Here is a 19,435-nt window from a genome sequence, read left to right on the forward strand (position 1 = left end):
TGAGCCGTTCTCACCACGCTCTGCTGGCAGAAGTGCCTTTGTGCCATCTGGCAGCACTGCCAGCAGCCCAGCTGTGTGGCACAGGCTCAAGCACTCACCCATGGCTGTGTATCTGCCATCCAGCAGTGAATGCTGGCATCACGCGGACAGCCCCGGGTGCTCCTACATTCTGCGGGACCTCCGTGCCCACAGCCAGGAGCCTGCAGGAGCCCAGGTGTGCGGAGCAGGCTGGGCTCTGCCCTGTGCTTCCCATCCCTTCACTCAGCAGCTCAAGAGGTGCTTTGCCACACGTTCTGTGCATGGGGATCAGTCCCTGAGTTTCTCTCTTTCCTCGCTGCCTTTGCTGTCTGCTGGCGACCCCAGGTTTGCTCCTGCTGACGTGCTTTCATTGCTACAAGACCCGTCAGGGAGAGAGCCTGACTTCTCCAGGAGGCGATGACCCAAGTCCTGGCAGACGTGGGACGGCTCTCAGCCAGGCCGTTAGACCCTGAGCGAGGTGTGAGCAGCAGGACGGTGTCACAAAGTTGTCCCCCACCCTGAGTCACGAGTGCAGGGAGGGAACACGGCCACGCTATCAGCTCCACGCTGCAATTACAACCACATCACTGCCCATGAGCTCACGTCAGCTGCTGAGCTGCCACGCCTGGCAGATACCGGGATGGGGCTGTGGCACATGGTGACTCAGAGCCGCCGGCTTCAATGTGGGGCTGGAGGCACTGACCTGGATCTCAGGGAGAACACCTTGCGCTGTGCTGCTTTATTGCAGCACGGAGAAACCCCACTCTGTGTGGGCTGCTGGATGGTGGCCATGCGGGTCAGTGCTGAGCAGCTCCTCTGTGCCCATCCCGGGTCACTGTAGGACTGCGGCAGGATGATGCCCACCCCGCTGGCATGGTGCTCAGCTCCCTGTGTTGGGCACAGCGGCCGATCCTGCGTGGCACAGCACAGATGGTGGCTTTTCTCCTGGGCCTCCTGGGTGAGACCTCCCCCAGTTTTGGCAACAGCGATGAGAACGTGAGCAGCTCCAAGGGACACCCGCAGCACTTCGGGTCTTGATGTGACCCTGGGAGGACGGAGGGCTTCTTGGGCACAGGGTCTCCAGCCCCAGCCCTCATTTGCATGCGTGCCAAGCAGGGAATTTCCCCCATTTTTCCATCAGCAAGAAGCAGAACTTTCTCCAGGATGACCTTCGTCCCCACCCAGGGTGGGGCGACAGCAGCTGCGAAGTGTCACCGCAGGGTTCTGCTCCCCGCCGGCAGGACAAACCCCGCTGCAGGGGGCTCTGCAGGGCTGCGGGCAGCTGGAGTGGGATCTGCACTCACCCTGCACTGCATAGCGGGCCCCTGGAAGGACAGGGACCCCCGGGCAGAGGCCCCAAGGGAATTGACCTTGCGGTGGGGAGGGACGCGCAGTGGTGGCATTGGTGGCACCATCTCTGCAGTGGCAGAGGCTGTTGGCGAGGATGGCTGATGTGTGTGCAGAAGGGGCAGCACCGGGTCAGGCTGTCAGCAGCCACTGAAGGTTTGAAGGGAAGTGGGGGCATCAGCTCAGGAGATCAAGGCTGGGTTTGGGATGGGGGTCTCTGGGTGGCACATTTGCAGCATGGGAACCTGTGGCAGCTGCTGCATGGCCATATCACCCATTAAGCCATGTCCTCTGGGTGCACCAGAGCTCCGGGTGCAGCCCCCCATCCCTCTGTGCCCCATAGGGTGTGTGCTGCCAGAACCTTGCCAAGTCCAAAGCACTCAGACAGCAAGTTGTGGTGTTCCCAATAAGAAGAGATCAAATAATCACTGAACCATAAAATAATTTCACAGAATCATGTAGGTTGGAGATGTTCTTCATGATCACCAGTTCTGACCATCACTGTGACCTACTGTGTCCCATCACCAAAGTCCCTCTGCAGCCCCACTGGTTTTGGGCTGCAGGAGTGGCTGAAAACAGCTCAGGCACTGAAACACCATTAGATTAGGAAACAAGGGTGACAAAACCCTTGCAGCACAGTGCCCTCACCAGGGATGTCCCCAAGGGGATGCTGCAGTCATCTCTCACATCACAGCTCTGTGCTGCTCCAAACCCCCCTCACAGCATCACACCAGGCACCATATTGGCCAAAAAAAAGAAAGCAGAGGGTTTGAAGGCGGCCTGTTTCCTATGAGGAACTCAGTGGTTTTGCTCCCAGTTGCATTCACGAGTCCTCGAGTGTTCCACGGGAATTTGTGAGCCAAGTGCCAACCGGGTTCAGACAAAAGGGCTGAGCTCGGCGCCTCTCCAAACAGCCTGCGCCGCTTCCAGGACATCACTCGTTTTATTGTGCTGGCAAATATTGCCTTTGCCCTAAGCTGAACTCGCCTTGGGCTTTCAGATCCTTGCCTGAACACCCAGCTGCAAACAGAAGGGCTGATGGAAATGGCTGCAAGGCTCGGGGAGGCCCCGCACCCGACATCCCGCAGCCGCTCAGGGCCATCGCCCCCCGCCGTGCCGAACAGAGCCGAGCCTTCGGGCCGCGCTTTAAGGCCGTGGCTCTGCCTGCTTGCTGCGTCCTTTCCCTGCCCTCTCCCCACTTTCCAAAGAAGCAGGCAGGGCGCTGGGCAAACAGGTGTGGCCGAGCCCCTGCTCTGCTCCCAGGGAGCTGCAGGCAGGGCTGTGTGCTGCAAACAACGGGCTGCTCTCCTGGCGTGGGGCAGAGCCCCAAAAGGCTCATTGACAGAAAGTCAGACCATAACGATGCCGTGTAAGCTGCAACACCACTGGGACCCATCCAGGCAGCCCCTATTGTGGTGATAGGGATGTAGCAGGTAGGAGGTGAAGCGGTGCTGAGCAGCTTCATCTCTCCCTTGGGCTGCAACAAAGGCCTCTCGTTGCAAAGCGGCAGCTTTCAGAAGCCCCAGAAGATGGGCAGGACCTTTGGTGTGCTGCTCAGAAACTCTTCTCTCTTTTGCTCCATTTCTGACAGCTCCAGGCCCATTGTGGTATTGTCCCTATGGGCCCGAGGGGGACGTGTCAGATGGGATGTGATGTGTGTGCAGAGGGTTGGATGGGATATCAGGAAAAGGGGATTTGGGCAGAAACCTGTCCTGGCTGACAGCTGGGAGCTCCGACTGATGCGGCGCTCTGAGGAGATGCTCATAGAGCCCGGCGCACTCATCTCCAGAGAGACAGCCTCAGCCCGGCTGCGAATGTGGGCCGAGAGGAAAAATGCGCCATTCCCAAAGAGCCTCCGGGCCCCGCGGTTCGGGGCCGCCGCGGGCTGGGCGCTGCTGAGCCCAGGGAGGGCCGCGGTTCCCCGGGCAGCAGAGCCGGAGGTCGCTGCCGTGCCGCGGTGTCACCTTGCCCCAGTGAACTCCGCTGCTGTCTGCAGGCGGTTCCACGCCGCACCCGCTGTTGTGCAATGAAATGAAACTAAAAATAGCCCCGCTCCCTGCAAACAGCGCCGGGCTGAGGCGGCAGCGGCCGAGGGCTCCATCCAGAGAGCGGCTGCAGGCACTGCGAACGCTCCGTCCTCCTCCTCCTCCTGCAGGGAGCGCCGCCCGTCTCTGCGCTGCGGGTCGCCGGGGGGGAGGAGGAGGAGGAGTCACCCATCCTTCGGTTATCCAGCGTAATCCGAACGCCGGCAGCGCTCGGCTGTCCAAGGGCCGTGCCCCGGCTCTGCGTCGCTGCCTCTGGGCGCTGCAAAGCAGCTCTGGTTTCCCTCTCTTAGAGATCACCTTTTTGGGGTTTGGTCTCCACTAACGAGAATGTGCAACTCATTTTAGATCTGCTTGGCTGTTCCCCTGGCTACTGGTGTCCTTGGAACAGAGCACCTGGAGCACTCAGCAGCCTCACCTGCTGCTCAGTCGCTGCTGAGCTCCAGCTGAGCCATTCCCCTTTTTATAGGTTGGCCAGAAATCTGTGCAGCCACTGCTCCCAGGACAGCCCTCAGGCATTCTCACTGTGCTCCTGCAGACCCCAGCAGGAGCTGGAGTGCTGCTTCACCTTCAGAAGTATCCAGGCATGAGAATCCTCCACTTCTCTCTGCCTCTTGCAGCCCGTTCGTTGCCCAGAGTCTTCCTCAGAGCCCATCGACTCACAGAGATGGCACAGACCGAACCTCCGAGCTGGAAGGCAGAAATAGGTCAGCTCTCCCCAGAAGCTTTTGGAGCAGATCCGACAGCTGCTTCCCCGTGTGACAGCGGGGATACCTGTGCGAGGAAGGAGGAAGGAGGAAGGAGGAGTGCTCCCACCGCTGGCACAGGGCAGGAGTTGGGATGGATGTGAGTTACAGGTTACAAACCGAGGGGGAGAACCTGTGGCTTAGAAACCTCGTGAAGTAAAGTGATGAGTGAATGGATTCACATGTTAGGTTAGCCAGGACCAAAGGAATTCAGCTTTTGTTTGTTGGCTCTGTTTGTTTTCTAAGGAGTGCGTAGGATAAAGTTTAATTTACATAACACACTGTTCTGTGACAGCAGAGGTGATGGGAATGGGGAGAGGTGAAGGCAGGAGGTCAGGGATCCTCAGTCCTCCTCAGACCACTGCTGGGGGGCAGCACTGCAGCCGGTCCCAGGTGCCAAACCATGGGCATCTCGGTCTGGGTTCAGAGAATCGTGTCATACCATCACAGAGCCACGGAGTTGTGGAGTCATGGAGCTGTAAAGCCAGAATCATAGACTCACAGAACGGTTGGGCTGGAAGGTCCCTTAAAGATCACAGAACCGCAGAACCACAGATGGAATGCTTGGGTTGGAAGGGCCCTGGAAGATCCCAACCCTTGTCTTCTGGTTCTGGTTCTGGTTGCCCCCCACCAGCTCAGGCTGCCCAGGGCCCCATGGGGAGATGCTGGGGGTCGCTGGAGTGCAGTGGAGGATGCGCAGCCCGGGCTGTGGCTCTCAGCTTTTGGCAGCGTCCCGGCAGCGGTGGGTGACCAGCAGAGGGCCCGGCTCTGCTGCTCCTTTATCCCGCCCGGAGCGCCCCGCAGAGCCCACAGCAGCGGCCGCAGCCGGACCGAGCGGAGCTCCTCCGGCCCCTCCTCGTTCCCCGCAGCCCCGGGGCTGCTCCGTCAGACGCTTCCCGCAGAGGGTGCGGAGGACATCATGCCTTCGCCCCCATCGCTCGTCCTCCTGCTGCTGGCACTGCCGGGGGCCGCGGCGATGCCGGGCGCAGCCGGGCGGCACGCAGAAGGCGGCGTGCGCCCAAACCAGGGCGCAGGTGGAGGCGGGATGCTGCCGGTGGCTGCGCAGGATAACGCAGAGCTGAAGGCGCGGCCGCGTCGGGGCACGGTGGAGGACTCCAAGTCGGTGCAGCAGTACGTGCCGGGGGTGCGGGTGGAGTTCCCGCGGCCCATCAACGCCGCCAGCCTGCACCCCACCAGGGCCATGGTGCCGTCCAGCACCGACCCCTCTGAGCAGCAGCGGGGGGTCCCCACGGATGGGGGGGCTGAGCCCGCCGCCAACCTGACCACGGTGTCCGACAAGAGGCTGCAAATCCAGAACCCGCTGTACCCGGTGACGGAGAACTCCTACAGCGCCTACGCCGTCATGTTCCTGTCCCTCATTGTCTTCGCGGTGGGCATCATTGGGAACCTGTCGGTGATGTGCATCGTGTGGCACAACTACTACATGAAGAGCGCCTGGAACTCCATCCTGGCCAGCCTGGCTTTCTGGGACTTCCTCATCCTCTTCTTCTGCCTGCCTGTGGTCATCTTCAACGAGATCACCAAGAAGAGGCTGCTGGGGGACATCTCGTGCCGCATCGTGCCCTTCATGGAGGTAAGGAGCTGCTCTGCCCCCTTCTTTTGGGGGTTCCATCGCTGCCCAGGGCCTGGCACCGTGTGCCGAGACCTCACCTTGGGGGAACATTTTCCATGTTGACTGCTGAGCAGAGCTGGGGCAGGGATGCGGTTGGGAACCTGAGATCTCTGCTCATTCCTTATGGGTGAAAAAAACGACCCCAAGATATAGAATCATGGGATAGAGTCATTCAGGTTGGAAAAAACCTTTAAGATCAAGTCCGACCAGGAACCTAACGCTACCAAGTCCACGTTAAGTCCCCAAATCACCCCAAATCTTCTGGAGGTGCGCTCTGCACGCTCCTGGGGGCGGCCAGGCTGGGTATTAGTGCAGGAGGCCCCAGGAGCAATTGCTCGTGGCCTGGATGCACACACCTGCGCAGGGCACCCAGAGATGCTACTTTGGGTACAGGTCTGGGTGATTCCAGGCCCAGCCCTATGTGTGCCCTGACCGCAGCCAGCACCTGCAGGTTGCAGCCCGGCACAACGAGATGATGGGCTGCCAGCATCCCAGCAATGCCTCTGTTGCTCAGCGAAGCAGAAGTTGCTCATTCCTGGAGGTCTCCCATCCCAGACTTATTAAGTGAGGGCTTTGTTGCATTCCTGCCCTCCACCCCAAGCATCCCATGGCACGACGAGGCAGCAGGAGTACTCAGATAGGGGCAGGAGTACGGATGGGCATTTGCCAAGGCAGGTTCAGTGCTGGGTGAGAATGGAAAGGGAAGGGGAATGCCCCCAAAGCAGAGCCCTTCATGGGGAGGTGCTGCTGTGACCTGAATCTGGGCGGTCCAGTTTGCTGCACCTGTGAGGGTGGCACCTCCAGGATCAGTGAGCCAGCAGCACTGGACTGCCTCAGGATCCACCAAAGAGGGATGCTGAGATCTTGCTGAGGGGGATGCTGAAGGATGGGCACAGCGCAGCTCTGGGGATGTGTGTCCCAGCACAGTCCCCAAGGACCAGGAGAGGAGAGCCTGGGGGCAGCCTTAGGGTAAAGGAGAGGCGGTGGTACAGCTGGTGCTGAGCAGAAGTGCTGGGACACGAGCAGCACTGCTGGGCGGTGGGGCTGGGTATGGGATGGCAATGGCAATGCTGTGCTGAGGGCCATGGTGCTGTCAGAGGAGACGCTGCACAGAAACTGAGTGGTGATGCTGGGTGTTTGGCATGAGCTGCTGTGCCCTGCAGCACTAACGAGGCCAACTCAGAGCCACTGCAAAGGGCACAGCGGGGATGCCAGAGCTGTTCTGGGTCGGAGGTGCCAGGTCTGTTTCTTGCAAAACCCACTGGCAGGTTGCTGCATGCTGCACACACATCACAAGGTTTCCCAAGCGCTGGGAATGTCCTTCGGCACAGGGGGATGTTTGGTGGCTTCGTGAGGCCAGGAACAGCCACGGGGCTTTCGGGCAGCAGCATGTGACTGCTGTGCTCCTGGCCAGGGGCTGCGGGGTTGAATGCTGATTGTGACCCTCGGCGCCTGGGCAGCCCTCCCTTTGCCTCCTTTGGCCTCTTCCCGTTGGCAAACAGGGGTGTTTCTCCTCAATGCAGTGGAAATTGCCCCGAGCTGGTTTGTGACAACAGTGTCCTCAGCTCTATTGGGCTGCCTGGGAAGCAGGCAGCAGATCTGCAGAACAGGGCAGGGACGAGCCAGCCTGGGCAGCCAGGGCCATGGGAAGGCTTTGATGGGAGCAGAGGTCCATGCTTTTCCTCTCCAAAAACATCCAGAATAGAAGAAGAGCCTGAGAGACAATCCTGCTGTTCCCACCCTGGCTGGATGGACAGACTAGCATCCATCAAAGCTTTGTGCAGAACAGAGAGCAGTGCAGGGACATGTGGGTCAAGGGACACTTATCCGGCGCCCCTCCAGGAGTCACAGGAAGGTGGCTCCACACCTGGGACGCGACCTCTGCCAAACCTTGGAGGGAGGCTCTGGGGCTGTTGGATCTTCTAGTGCCATCATCAAGTCAACCCCTCCGAGGCCCCCACTGAAGTCCCACCTGTTCTGCTTCCTCTTCACCAGGTCTCATCCCTGGGAGTCACCACCTTCAGCCTCTGCGCCCTGGGCATCGACAGGTTCCACGCAGCCACCAGCCCGCAGGCCAGCGCCCGGCCCATCGAGCAGTGCCAGTCCATCATTGCCAAGCTGGCTGTCATCTGGGTGGGCTCCATGACGCTGTCGGTGCCCGAGGTCCTGCTCTGGCAGCTGGCCCAGGACACGTCACCCGTGTCCGGCGTGGTGACCGAGTTTTGCACCATGAAGCCTTCGTCCAACCTGCCCGAGTCCGTCTACTCGCTGGTGCTCACCTACCAGAACGCCCGGATGTGGTGGTACTTCGGCTGCTACTTCTGCCTGCCCCTCCTCTTCACTGTGAGCTGCCAGCTGGTGACCCGCAGGATCCGTGGCACCGAGCAGAAGGCCGAGTGCCGTGGGACCAAACACAGCCAGTGTGAGAGCCACCTCAACTGCACCATCATCGGGTTGACCGTCATCTACGGGCTCTGCACCACCCCTGAGAACGTCTGCAACATCGTGGTGGCCTACATGTCCCCCGACATGTCCAAGCAGACCTTGGACCTGCTCAACCTCATCAACCAGTTCTTTCTGTTCTTCAAGTGCTCGGTGACGCCCGTCCTGCTCCTGTGCCTCTGCAGACCCCTGGGCCAGGCCTTCATGGATTGCTGCTGCTGCTGCTGCGAGGGCTGCGGTCCCGACGCCGCCTCCAGTGAGGGCAGCGCCGATAGCAAGCTGAAGACAGAGATGTCCTCCTCCATCTTCTTTGACAAGCCCCGGGAGTCCCCTCCGCCCCTCCTGGCTCTCGGCACGCCGTGCTAAGTGCCAACCAGGAGCCGTAGAGCATTTCACCACCTCCTCCCAAGACCAAACGTTGTTTCTGCCATTAGTGCCCCGTGCCCGGACGTGGAGCAAGCAGGAGAGTCAGCTCAGGGGCTGCACCATGGGCTTCAAACCCCGTGTTGGGCAAGGGGTGTCCCGTCCCCGTGGCTACATGAGTGGCCTTCTTGCCTCTGCCCAAAGGACATCAGCTCCCTCTGTGCCTGGCCAGGCTGGGAAGTTGCTGCTCTGCTGATGGAGTTGTGCAGGAAAGGTCCCATCTGCTATCAAGGAGGGTTTGCAGAGGACTTAGCAAACACAAACTGCCCTCGTCCTGTCCCGTCCCCTCCTGCCAGCCCCCTCCACAGTAGGAGAAGGTCCCAGCGACCAGATCCCAGCAGTGCCCTGTAAGAGCTCAATAAACCAGTAAACTAGAGCACGTTGTGCACGTAGACATGCAGAGCAATGGGGGGTCAGAGCACGGTGGGCTGTGTGACCCCACTCTCTTCCCTTAGACCTGGGGGCTCTGGGTGGGCACGGGCAGCTCAGTGGGGTGAGGACACACGGGGGTCAGGAAAACAGCAGCGTTGGGCCAGGCAGCGGCTGAGGGTAATGGCGTGCTGCTGAGAGCCAGGGCAGCCTCTGCTGAGCTCCTCCAAGCACTCAGTGTTTTGTGGGGTTGGGTTGGTCCCAGCAAAGCTCAGCACTGGGCAGCGGTGCCCTACAGCCTGCAAAGCACTGTGCAGAACCAAGATCCCACATCCCATCCAAAGAGCCCCATGCAGCGCTCCTGGCTCCTCGTCCACTTTGCCCATCAGGGGCACAAAACCCACCCGAGGTGCCGATCTCAAACCAGCACACGTTCCAAACCCAGCATCCACGTCTCACCAGGGCTTACCAAGGCAGGCTGCTGGGAGCAGCGAGGGCAGGCTGGCCGTGCCGGGCCCCCCCGTGCTGCCCCCAGAGCCGAGCTGTGAAAGCTCCTTGTGTGTGTGGCTGGCAGCCGCCCCAGCGCGGGATGCCGGGCAGAGGGAGACGGTTGCTACGGGCGGGTGAATGCGAGGGGCTCACTGTGGGCTTTGTGCAGCAGCACCCACCGAGCTTTGCTTTCTCAGCCCTGTTACCAGGGAAACAAAAGCCCCAGTTTTCTTCCCAGTAGCACAAAACTGAGTCTTTCCTTTCCCTCTGCCAGCCCTCCCCGCGTTGTGCTGACGCTGCTGGGGCTGTGGGGGTTTGGGAGCTCCTCACGGCACAGGGCGTGCATTGGGGCACAGATGCCCGGCAGGGTCCCGGTTAGGGCACGGCTCCCCAGGGCTGGGCCCCCTGCATAGGCAGCAGCGAGGCGGGAGGAAGGGCGAGGTGGCCGCTCTCAGGCGCTCACTCAGTGCCGCTCCGTCCTGAGCCCCGGCCAGGGGCGAACAAAGGCCGGCTTGTTGCTGCGGCTGTGTGGGGAGGAAGGAGCCAGGCTGGGGGCAGGGAGGGGGGGCTGTGCAGCCCATGCAGGCGATGCGTGGTGCCTATTGCACCCCAGTCTCACTCAGACCCCGCACCCAGGCAGGCAGGCAGGGTGCTGTAAGCACAAAGCGCAATTCCAGGTGCAGTAGGGCAGCCTCTAAGAGACACACGGTACGGGGCACCCTGCCACCACGGCTCACAGCCCACAGGGAAGAACTGCTAGAGGCAGGAGGGCAGAGATCAGACACCCCAGCACAGCTGCTCCAAATCCAGCACTGCTGTCCCAGGATAGGCCCAGAACACAGTGTGGGCGAGAGGAGAATCCAGCAGCGATGGCCACAGCTGGAGGGCTTGGAGCCCATCTCCATGAGTAAACAAACAATGCACTAGGAGCCATCGGATGGGTTCCAGCAGGTCCTGAGTGTCACCATGGGGACTGCAATCCGGACAGAGGCACCAGGTACTGCAGGGTGAGCAGGGACAGGGGGCTGGGCAGCACTCCCATGGCACAAGGATAGCCCTGAGGAGGGGGGGAGAGGGGGGAACAGTGGCAAAGAGGAAGCAATGACTGCAACCACACCCACCAACGCAAAATTGTTAATTTATTATTATTAGGAGGCAAAAAAATTGTACAGTTACAAGAATCATTTCCCAACAGAGGTCAAATTTGCGCCAAAATATCTCTTAAAAAAAAAAAAAATGGGGCGGAGAGGGATGACAACACTTTACAATCCATTAAATTAAAAAAAAAAAAGAAAAAAAAGAAACCTCTCTTTGTGCAATTCTGCAAAAATGAGAACAGAAGGGAACCCCCGGCCTCACCACCCCCAGGAGCCACGCAGGAGCTGAAAGCCCCCATCGCCCGTCATCCCCACAACCCCACTGGGGCTGGGGACAGGGCCAGTGCCTTCCCACTATGTCAGACCTGGCCCCATCCTCCCTGCTGCTGCCAGCATGCCCCCTTTACCCAGAAATATCCCACCCCCACCAGCCCCAAGCAACCCCAAGGCTGCACCAGCACAGACCCAGTAACTCAGCACAAAGGGACAAAGACACCCTGGCTCTTGGAGGCCTCCTCTCCTCTCCCCTCCCCACGTGCAAGGCAAGGAGCCAGCTGTGCCACCCAGCACCCCGAGGCTGGGCAGCAAAGCCAGGGCCAGGGCACAACTGGGCACCCCTGGGGCACCCGGGGGTACGGGGCTGAGGCGGCCAGGGCAGCGAGGAGAGGCGGGGGCAGCTGAGGGCAATGTGTGCAGGCTGGTGGCAGTGGGTTGTGACCAATCCCATCCCCACGCTGGGGTGAAGAGCTTTGGGGTGGGGGGGGGAGATGGCATTGCCCCCACAAACCCTGCTGTGGGGACTGAAGCCTGGGGAAGGACAGCACAGATGTGCCCCCCACAGCCCCAGGGTGCTGCAGCTCCTCCTGGGGGACTTGCCTGCAGCCCTATCCGGCCCCATCCTGGGGGCTGCTGTCTGCCACGCACCTCATCCTCCTCCCAGTGCTGAACTCGGGCAGCCCACAGCCTTCCTACAGCTCACAGGGCCCAGTTTAGTAACAGCGCTAGTGCTTAAATTAAAAAATTAAAATATATATACATATATATATACTGTATACACAGACAACAACAGAACAGTGCCAAAATGGGAAGAAGAGACAGAGAGAGGAAAGGAGGGCAGAGTCGGACATTTTCTTTACAATAAAAACAAGGGCTCCACCTCAATGCGAGTGGAGTCTGGGGTCCCCTAAAAATACCCATCTAGAGAGAAAGAGCTGGAGGGACAGAGCAGGAGAAGGAAAGGGTATGGGCTTGTACAATGGCATCTTCCCGATCTGAGCTGCAGTCCAAGGGATCTCAGCTTCTCCTGGACTTCGAGTGCTGAATAAGCCACTGTAGGGTGATGTCTGCAAAGGCAAGGGGTGTTTAAAAAAAAGCCTCTCCCTTCAGCTATCTCCCCCTCCTGCACAGGGAGAGCAACCTGGGTGCACTACAACAAGCCCTGGTCCCCACCCACCGGCATACTGAGCCACTGGCACTCACCAATGTTGTCCTTTTCTTTGCAAGAGATAGAGTAGCAACAAATCTCTCGGTCCTGGATGGCAGAGAGGTTCCTGCAGGAGAGGAAGAGCTCTGGCTGAGTGCTGCAAACTCTGCAGGCTACACTCTCTGCAGCAATGGGTGATGCCTCAAGTCCCTTTGGACTCAGGCTCTGAGAAGGGGGTGCCCCTGTAAGGGCAAAGTCCCCAGGATCTTGGGGACTCCAAGGAAGGCCGAGTGAAGACACTGTTGCATTGCTCCTGCTGTCTGACAGCCAGGCTGGCACAGGGGCTGCATGACAGGCAGGAGCAACCTGGCCTCCAGGAGATCCTGGCCAAGAAATCTCACAGCTTTGCTCAGAGCATCGTACAATTCAGTTACACAGCACAGCTGGCAGATTGCAGAATGGCCAGGGTTGGAAGGGACCTCAAGGATCACGAATCTCCAACCTCCTGCCACACGCAGGGCCACCAACCTGCGCATTTAATGCCAGACCAGGCTGCCCAGGGCCCCATCCAGCCCGGCCCTGAAATGAGATGGGGCACAAAGGACTTGGGAACTGCACAGGGTGCACAAAGGATGAGGGCAATCTCTGAGCAGCGCCGAGGTGCCCCGGGCCGAGCTCCTGGCACGGTGACACCCTGTGCCTCCGCAGAGCGCTGAGCACGGCCTGCCGGGCCCCCGCGCCCCCCAGCGGCACAGAGCCCAGCTGCCGCCCCGGCTCCTGCAGCCCGCGGGCTGTGCTGCTCAGGCAGCTCCTGTCCCAGCCCCGGCCACCTGCACTTACATCTTCTCAATGAGCTCCTTCTCATCCAAGGCACCAGGCAGATCTCGCTTGTTCCCCAGGACTAGGACCTGTAGAAGGGGAGAGGGGACGTGTGAAGCTCCTGGGCACCAGAGTGTGCAGGGAACGGAGCCTGGCACCCTGCACCAAGACCTGTTTGGGATGTGAGAAGTCCAGGCTACTTCACCAGAGGACAAAGAAAATCCCTTCAGCAGGCAATGAGAAGGCAGAGCACCTCCATTAACGGTGTTCATTGGCTTGTACCCAGCATCTCCTGCATACTTTCCTGTCCCACTGAGAAGCTGCCCAATCTATCCTCTCTGAAGGACACCGGTTTCCCTTGAGGCATGTAGGACACTCCACCAGGAGCCATTTATCTTTGAGCAAAAAATCCAAGTGAAGCTGGATGGGCTAAAATTGACATTATCAGGATACAAACACCCTGCAGAGCCTTGCTCCCTGCAGGCAGCCAGCCCAAAAAAAGCAATGGCTGTTTGCAGTACCCCCTGATCTCTTACTTCAAGGCTTTTCACATCCACAAAGAAATCCTAGGACTAAGCAAAGAAAATAAACCTCAGGCAGGACTTCCTCATCGCTCCTGAGCGAACCACAAGACTGTCATCTGACAAGGACAGCACTGAGGCAGCTGTAAATCAGGGCCTCTGCAGCAGCACCGCAATACAGCGTCCCCCAACTTACATTTGGAGTAGCCTTGTTCTTAAAAAAGAGCACTGTGAAGCGCTGCAAATGCAGTGCCTTATGTCAGAGGCTTAATTTAGTTGGCCACGAATGCTTGGGATGTGGTGCAAGGTCCTAGATCAGCTCCTTTCCAAGGATGCCAATTCCAGAGGCTCCGTCAGCATCCTACCCTGGCACATGCAGCTGCCAACTTCGAGTCCCACTGCTGACAGCTCATCTCCTGCAAACATCACAGCCGAGCACCTGTGCTACTGGGTGGTGAAACCTGAAGGTCTCCCCTCACAAAAAGGTGCAAATTCATGCAGGGGGACAGTCTCACACATAAGGGTTTCTCTTGGTCTCTTCTAAGCCTCCCTCCTAGGGCTGGAAGTGCTGTTCAGCCCAGCCCTGGGATAGAAAGCATCACTTCCCCAGTTTCAGCAGGAGTGCAGTGGGATGGTGTGTGTGCAGTGGACGAGTGGATAGGACACCCTTATCCTACCCAGGCAGCAGCTCACCGGGATGCCCTGGAGCTGCGGCTTGTCGAGCAGGTTATGAAGTTCATTCTTCGAGGCCTCGATCTTCTCCTGGTCAGCAGCATCCACCATGTACCTGAAAGGGAAGGAAACCTGAGCACAGGCATGTGGCAAGCAGAGAGAACTGGTCAGCTGGTGAAGACCACAAAAATCTGATTTTCTAACTTGGTTTGAACAACTCCAACCTCAGCTTGCAGGTAAATATTTGTTCTTAGGAGTCTGCTTTCCATGAACGTCTTTGCCAGACTTGTCTCCATCTTGGACTCTCTGGGAGTGAACTTCCTGCAATATTTGCAAGTAGGGGACATGCAAGGACACTCACAGACTGCTGGCAGTCAGCAGCAAGCATTGCACAGATTCCTCTAAGCACAAGGTTCACTCAGCAGCATAAACATGGACCCGGGAATACACTGCTGGCCATTAGCCCTCACATTATCCTCTTGAAAAGGGCCAAGACCCCTCTGACCTTTGCTCAGTCCCTCTTACGGCTGAGCAGCACAAAGCAACCAAGGGAGCAGGGAAAGGCAAGATCCAAGGCGTACAGCTGGGCTGAGGAATGCTGAGTGGAAGGGAAGGCTCCACAGGGCTGGGATTCTGGAGACACTCGAGGTGCATTTGCTGCCCTGTGCTCAAAGCCCATGAGGCACTGAGACTGCGATGCTCTGCCCAGTGGTGGAGCTGCTCAGCCTTGCTCAGTACCCTCAGGTAGGGTGAGAAGGATGAAGGGACGGCCCCACGGCTGGCCAAGCTGCATGTTGTCACTGCCGCTGATGGATACTCACACGATGGCACTCACTCCACGGCAGTACCGCTCCCACATGCTGCGAAAGCGCGGCTGGCCGCCGATGTCCCAGAGCTGTGACAGGAAGAAGAGCCATTAGCACAACCCCCCATCACAGGCTGCCCTCCCAGCACGCACCAAATGCAGCCCCGTTTCCTCCTCTGTGCCCACCAGCGCCTGATCTCAAACCCAAGGATGAGGCTCCAGACTCGATAAAGCAAGCAGCTGGAGAGCATTAGTCCTGGGTCAGTGCCTCCTGTGACTTAGAGAGGCTCTGACAAGCCTCTGCTCACACAGAGAGCCACCCTGGCCAGAGCCCGGGGCCTCTTCCCCATGCCCACCATCCCAGGAGCCTGGAGGAACTGATGCATTTGCCAGTGAAAAGCAGTAGGCCTGCTCTCAGAAACACTGAAGCATTTCCAGCTGAGCTGCAGAAGATGACCAGCCCACAGTTACCTCCTAGTACAGTCTGGGGACCTGGAAGACCCAGGGGGACAGGAACCTCTTCTCCCTTCACCCTCAAGGCAGAGAACACACCTAAAAGCTGCGCCCTTTCTCCCCAACCCTCCCACTCTCAGCAAGGTGACCATGTCTACAAATCCTAACCAGCAAGCTCCAGCTTTACAGCCTGGCCTGGCTCTTACTGCAAAGATCCAGATCTCTTCCATCCCTACTCACAATCTCCTCTGGAAGGTACTGTGCAAACCTAAAGGGCAGATCTTCCTAATAGCAATCCTTAGGAACAAGCAGCTGGCACTGCTGGGATCCTTCAGCCTCCAACGGGAGAGCCCACAGGTCAGCCCTCACCCCAACTTTCCCCCCAGTTGGGAAGATATCTTCTGCACCTCACCTTTATGGTAACGTTCCCTTTGGTGATCTTCCTCATATTGAAGCCCACCGTTGGGATCATGTCTTCATTGAACTGGCCTGACTGCAAGGACAAGCCAAACAGCATTAGGAGGCTCAGAAACCCAATCAGCCTGCCCCAGGGAGTGCAGCAGCACCGCAGGGGCTGAGGGTCTGGCCAGAAACAAACCCAAATCCCCTGCGGGGGCCTCATCTCCCACCCCCCCATCCCCACGAGCCGCCCCTTGGCTGCTGAAGCCTTATCCACACACAGGCAGCAGAGCTCAGCCACGCGCTGGGCTGAAGCATGAAATTGCTGCAGATTCACAGCAGCCCACTGCCACCACAAAACTGGGTTACTGCCGTCAGAGCGGTGAGCAGAAGCCATCCCTGTGCTGCGGGGAGATCCGCCTCCCTGCTGGAGGGCTGGGACAGTGCTGGGCCTTCACAGCCCACCTCCGCCTGGATCTGACACTGCTGAGATAATGACGCTCCTCTCCAATCAGCTCCAGCCCCCAGGCCCGCCAAGGTGACTTCAGGACAACAATGAAAGCCCATTCATAAAACCCATTTAAAGCCGGGATGAAATCCTGCAGCCCCAGACCTGAAACCACACAAAGAGAAGGCAATTGATGCCATTTTCTGATAAGCAGAATTTAGCCAGTCCTCAGGATTTTCCAAACCTCTTCCAGCAGTTCTGCAATACGCGCCGCTTCCGTTTTTCATTTCCCTTTTGCATTCTGACAGCAAAGAACAGCAGCCAAGAGGTCTCTGAGCCAAAGTGCACTCAGAAAGCACCCTGGGGACCAGCGGCAGGGAAGAAGGGTGGAGAGCAGGGCTGCAGAACCACTCCAGCACTCCAACCCACTCCCCCATCCAATAAGCCCAGGCCGGGCACGTGACACCCCCAGGGCGCCATCAGAATCTTTGTGTTGTTTTTGCTTCTTCAGCATCGCACCACAGTCCCAAATGTGCCAGACCCCACTGCCCAGCTGCTGCCTTCTCCCAGGGCACAACCAGGAGATGCTACAAGAGCCAGGCAGAGAAACAAAGCTCCACTGAGCTCCTCAAAGCTGCAGCCATCCCTGAGGCTCTGAGACGGTTTGGACCACAGATTTCCAAGCTGAGCTGCTTGAGTCCCACGCTGCCCTTTTATCTTCACACCCATTTGCACCCACTGATGTTTACATTCTCACTGAGGCTTCCTTTTAAGTTTGTGCTCTTTCATTCAAAAAAAAAATAATAATAATAATTACAACACAGCTCTTTGCTGCACCTAGAGCTTAGGTTATGCTGTGGGGGAACTCGAGGACAAGGAACATCAGCCAGGTGACACACCAGCAGTTCCCTTTGCCTTTGGCTGACCGTGGCCACCTGCAGCAAAGCCCTCCCATGGCACGGCAGCAGCAGGGCTGCAGCTCTGCAGGCAGCCAGCCCATCTTCCAAGCACCTGACTTCCATTTTTGTAGCCAGGTGAAGAACAGCAGCGAAAAATGCTGGAAGATGCAAAGCCTCCATGAGCCCCAGCGCTAGCACAAATCTTCAGACTGTAGAATGTCATCTGGACCCACAGATTTCTTGGAGAATCTCTGCATCAGTGCTGAAATCAGATGCTTTTCAAGAGTTCAGTTGTTTTTTCTTTCACCCAGAAGCCTGAATCACAGCCACTTCTCCTTCTAACGCTTCTGTTCCGACACCTTAAAGACAGATGAGATGCTTCACATGCTCCTCACGCAGATCCTGTTGGGTTGGGATTTTTTGGCATCTTGATTTTTTTCCAGTTGTCTCTGGCAAGTTCACATTTGCAGGACGTTACCTCAAAGATCTCTGTTTGTTTTCAGCGTGCGTCTGCCAAAGAAAATCTGAACTGTCCAAATAACTTCACAGACAGGAGGCCCACCTGCAGAGCCTGAGCACCTTGCCCAATAACCAGAGCCAAAGTGACTGCAAGGTGCTGCACACCCCATCACCAGCTGCTTAACACCAGCAGAACACGCAGCCAGCTTTAGCCCAAGCACTGGAACCTCCCTCAAGAGCTGCCGGAATAACCAGACGTCCCAGTTCCCTACACCAGCCACAGTGGCTAAGTGGGATGAGCCTTTGAGCCTTGCGCTGGAGTCCTGTATGCTGCAAAACTGTCACATGTGAGCCATTCACGTGTAGAACTGGAAACCCCAGAAGCCATCAGGCATGGCTGGGGAGGAGGGACACACGGGGACAGGGCTTTTGGAAAAGCAAGAAGGTGGGGGGCTTCCCCACTATTTCCAGGCACACACAGACAAAACAGCTCAGCAGGTTTGGAGTAAAGCTCCACTTCAAGAGGGAAGAAATTATTTTCCGCTGGATTTTTCTTAATTCAGCCTCTGTTGCTACTAACAGAGAGGCAGCAGCAGGACCAGCCCACACATGGCACTGCTGTGTCCCACCCCAACATGAGACTGCAAAGCAGAGCAATGAATGGCAGCAACAACGTGGGCCCTGGAAGGACTTACAGACAGAGCAGGCACGGAGCTCCCTGTCAGCCACTGCTCACCGAGGGGGGTGGGAGCACCAGGCTGTGTGCTGAGCGCATGCAGCAGCTGCCAGCAATGAGCTTGGGAACACCCAGAGCTGCATCTCGGGGCTCAGCGCAAGGAGGTGCAGCACCGTGACATCGGTTCTGTGGGAAGGCTGGTTTCCATTCCTGCCATGCCCAACCAACGGAAACCCACCCACAGAGAACAGCTGCAGTGCACTGAAGCTTCCAAATTATCTGCAAAACCACCTTTGACAGCACAGCAGCTTCTGAGCGAGCAGAAATAACTCGCTTTGCTTCAGAGCCGAGGAGCAAGGATGGCGCGTGCAACGGGGCCACAGCCGGGAACTGGGACAGACAGACAGACCCCAATGAAGCTCTGAGATTCCCGAGAGCCCAGCCCCAAACCTTCGGGACGCACCGCGGGCGGCTCCCATCGCACCGCACCGCGTCTGGAGACGGCGGGGAGAACCCAAAAACGGCCCGAACGCGGGGGGCAGAAGGGGCTTTGCGGGGCGGCCCTGCGAGGACAGCCGGCGGGGTTCGGGCTGCGGGGCCGCGCGGCGCGGGATGACGGGCGGGGCGAGACGAACCCAGCGGGGGACGCGGCGGCCGGGCTGCAGCCCCAGCTGGGCGCCGGAGCCGCGCCTCGGGAGCGGAGCTCATCGCGGCCCCACGGAGAGCGAAATCCGCGCCGCCGTCACGGACGGAAGCGCGAGACAAACGGGCCTCGCGGGGCCGAACCCCGGCGGCAGCGGGCGGAGCGACGGCCGGGCCTCGGACCGGACCGTGACGGAGCGGCGGCCCCGGGGCGGAACCGAGGGCGGCGCCGGGGCTCCCGCAGAGAGCGCGCCGGGCCGGGGCCGCCCGGGTGCGGGGGGGAGGCCCGGCCCCGACGGCCGCGGGGTGCGGGGCGCGGACTCACCGCGATGACGTTGACGAACGTGGTCTTGCCCGAGTACTGCAGCCCCACCAGGGTCAGCTCCATCTCCTCCTTCCAGAACAGCGCCCGGAACCAGTCCAGCAGCTTGTTGAAAAGGGCCAGCATGCTGCCGCGCCGAGCCCCGCCGGGCCGAACCGTGCGCAGCCGGGCGGAGGCGAGCCGAACCCTAGCAGAGCCGGGCCGAAGCGGGTGGAACCGGGCCGGGCCGCGCCGAACCCCGCCGCACCGCCGGGCCGCGCAGCGCCGCCGCCCCGGTATTGTCCGCGCGCC

The 19,435-nt window shown here is 59.0% G+C and overlaps 2 protein-coding genes across 2 annotated transcripts; one reads left to right on the top strand and one right to left on the bottom strand.

Moving 5' to 3' along the window:
* The first annotated feature begins 4,698 nt into the window (after nucleotides 1–4,698).
* Nucleotides 4,699–9,027, top strand: GPR37L1 (G protein-coupled receptor 37 like 1). The gene is given in 3 exon segments (XM_042892699.1): nucleotides 4,699–4,741; nucleotides 4,744–5,747; nucleotides 7,782–9,027. Coding segments are annotated over 3 exon segments (1,845 nt in total). The 5' UTR covers nucleotides 4,699–4,713; the 3' UTR covers nucleotides 8,595–9,027.
* Nucleotides 9,028–10,629: 1,602 nt separating this feature from the next.
* Nucleotides 10,630–19,329, bottom strand: ARL8A (ADP ribosylation factor like GTPase 8A). Its single transcript, XM_042892700.1, has 7 exons — nucleotides 19,148–19,329; nucleotides 15,712–15,792; nucleotides 14,863–14,936; nucleotides 14,063–14,156; nucleotides 12,870–12,937; nucleotides 12,086–12,156; nucleotides 10,630–11,949 (listed from the first exon to the last, which is right to left on the bottom strand). Exons 1-7 carry the CDS (start codon nucleotides 19,268–19,270, stop codon nucleotides 11,900–11,902), a joined length of 561 nt encoding a protein of 186 aa, XP_042748634.1. The 5' UTR covers nucleotides 19,271–19,329; the 3' UTR covers nucleotides 10,630–11,899.
* Between the last annotated feature and the right edge of the window lie 106 nt (nucleotides 19,330–19,435).

Source organism: Lagopus leucura, unplaced genomic scaffold, assembly GCF_019238085.1.
Source record: "Lagopus leucura isolate 7727_CA_CO unplaced genomic scaffold, USGS_WTPT01 140-1_obj-0_obj, whole genome shotgun sequence".
NCBI lineage: Eukaryota > Metazoa > Chordata > Aves > Galliformes > Phasianidae > Lagopus > Lagopus leucura.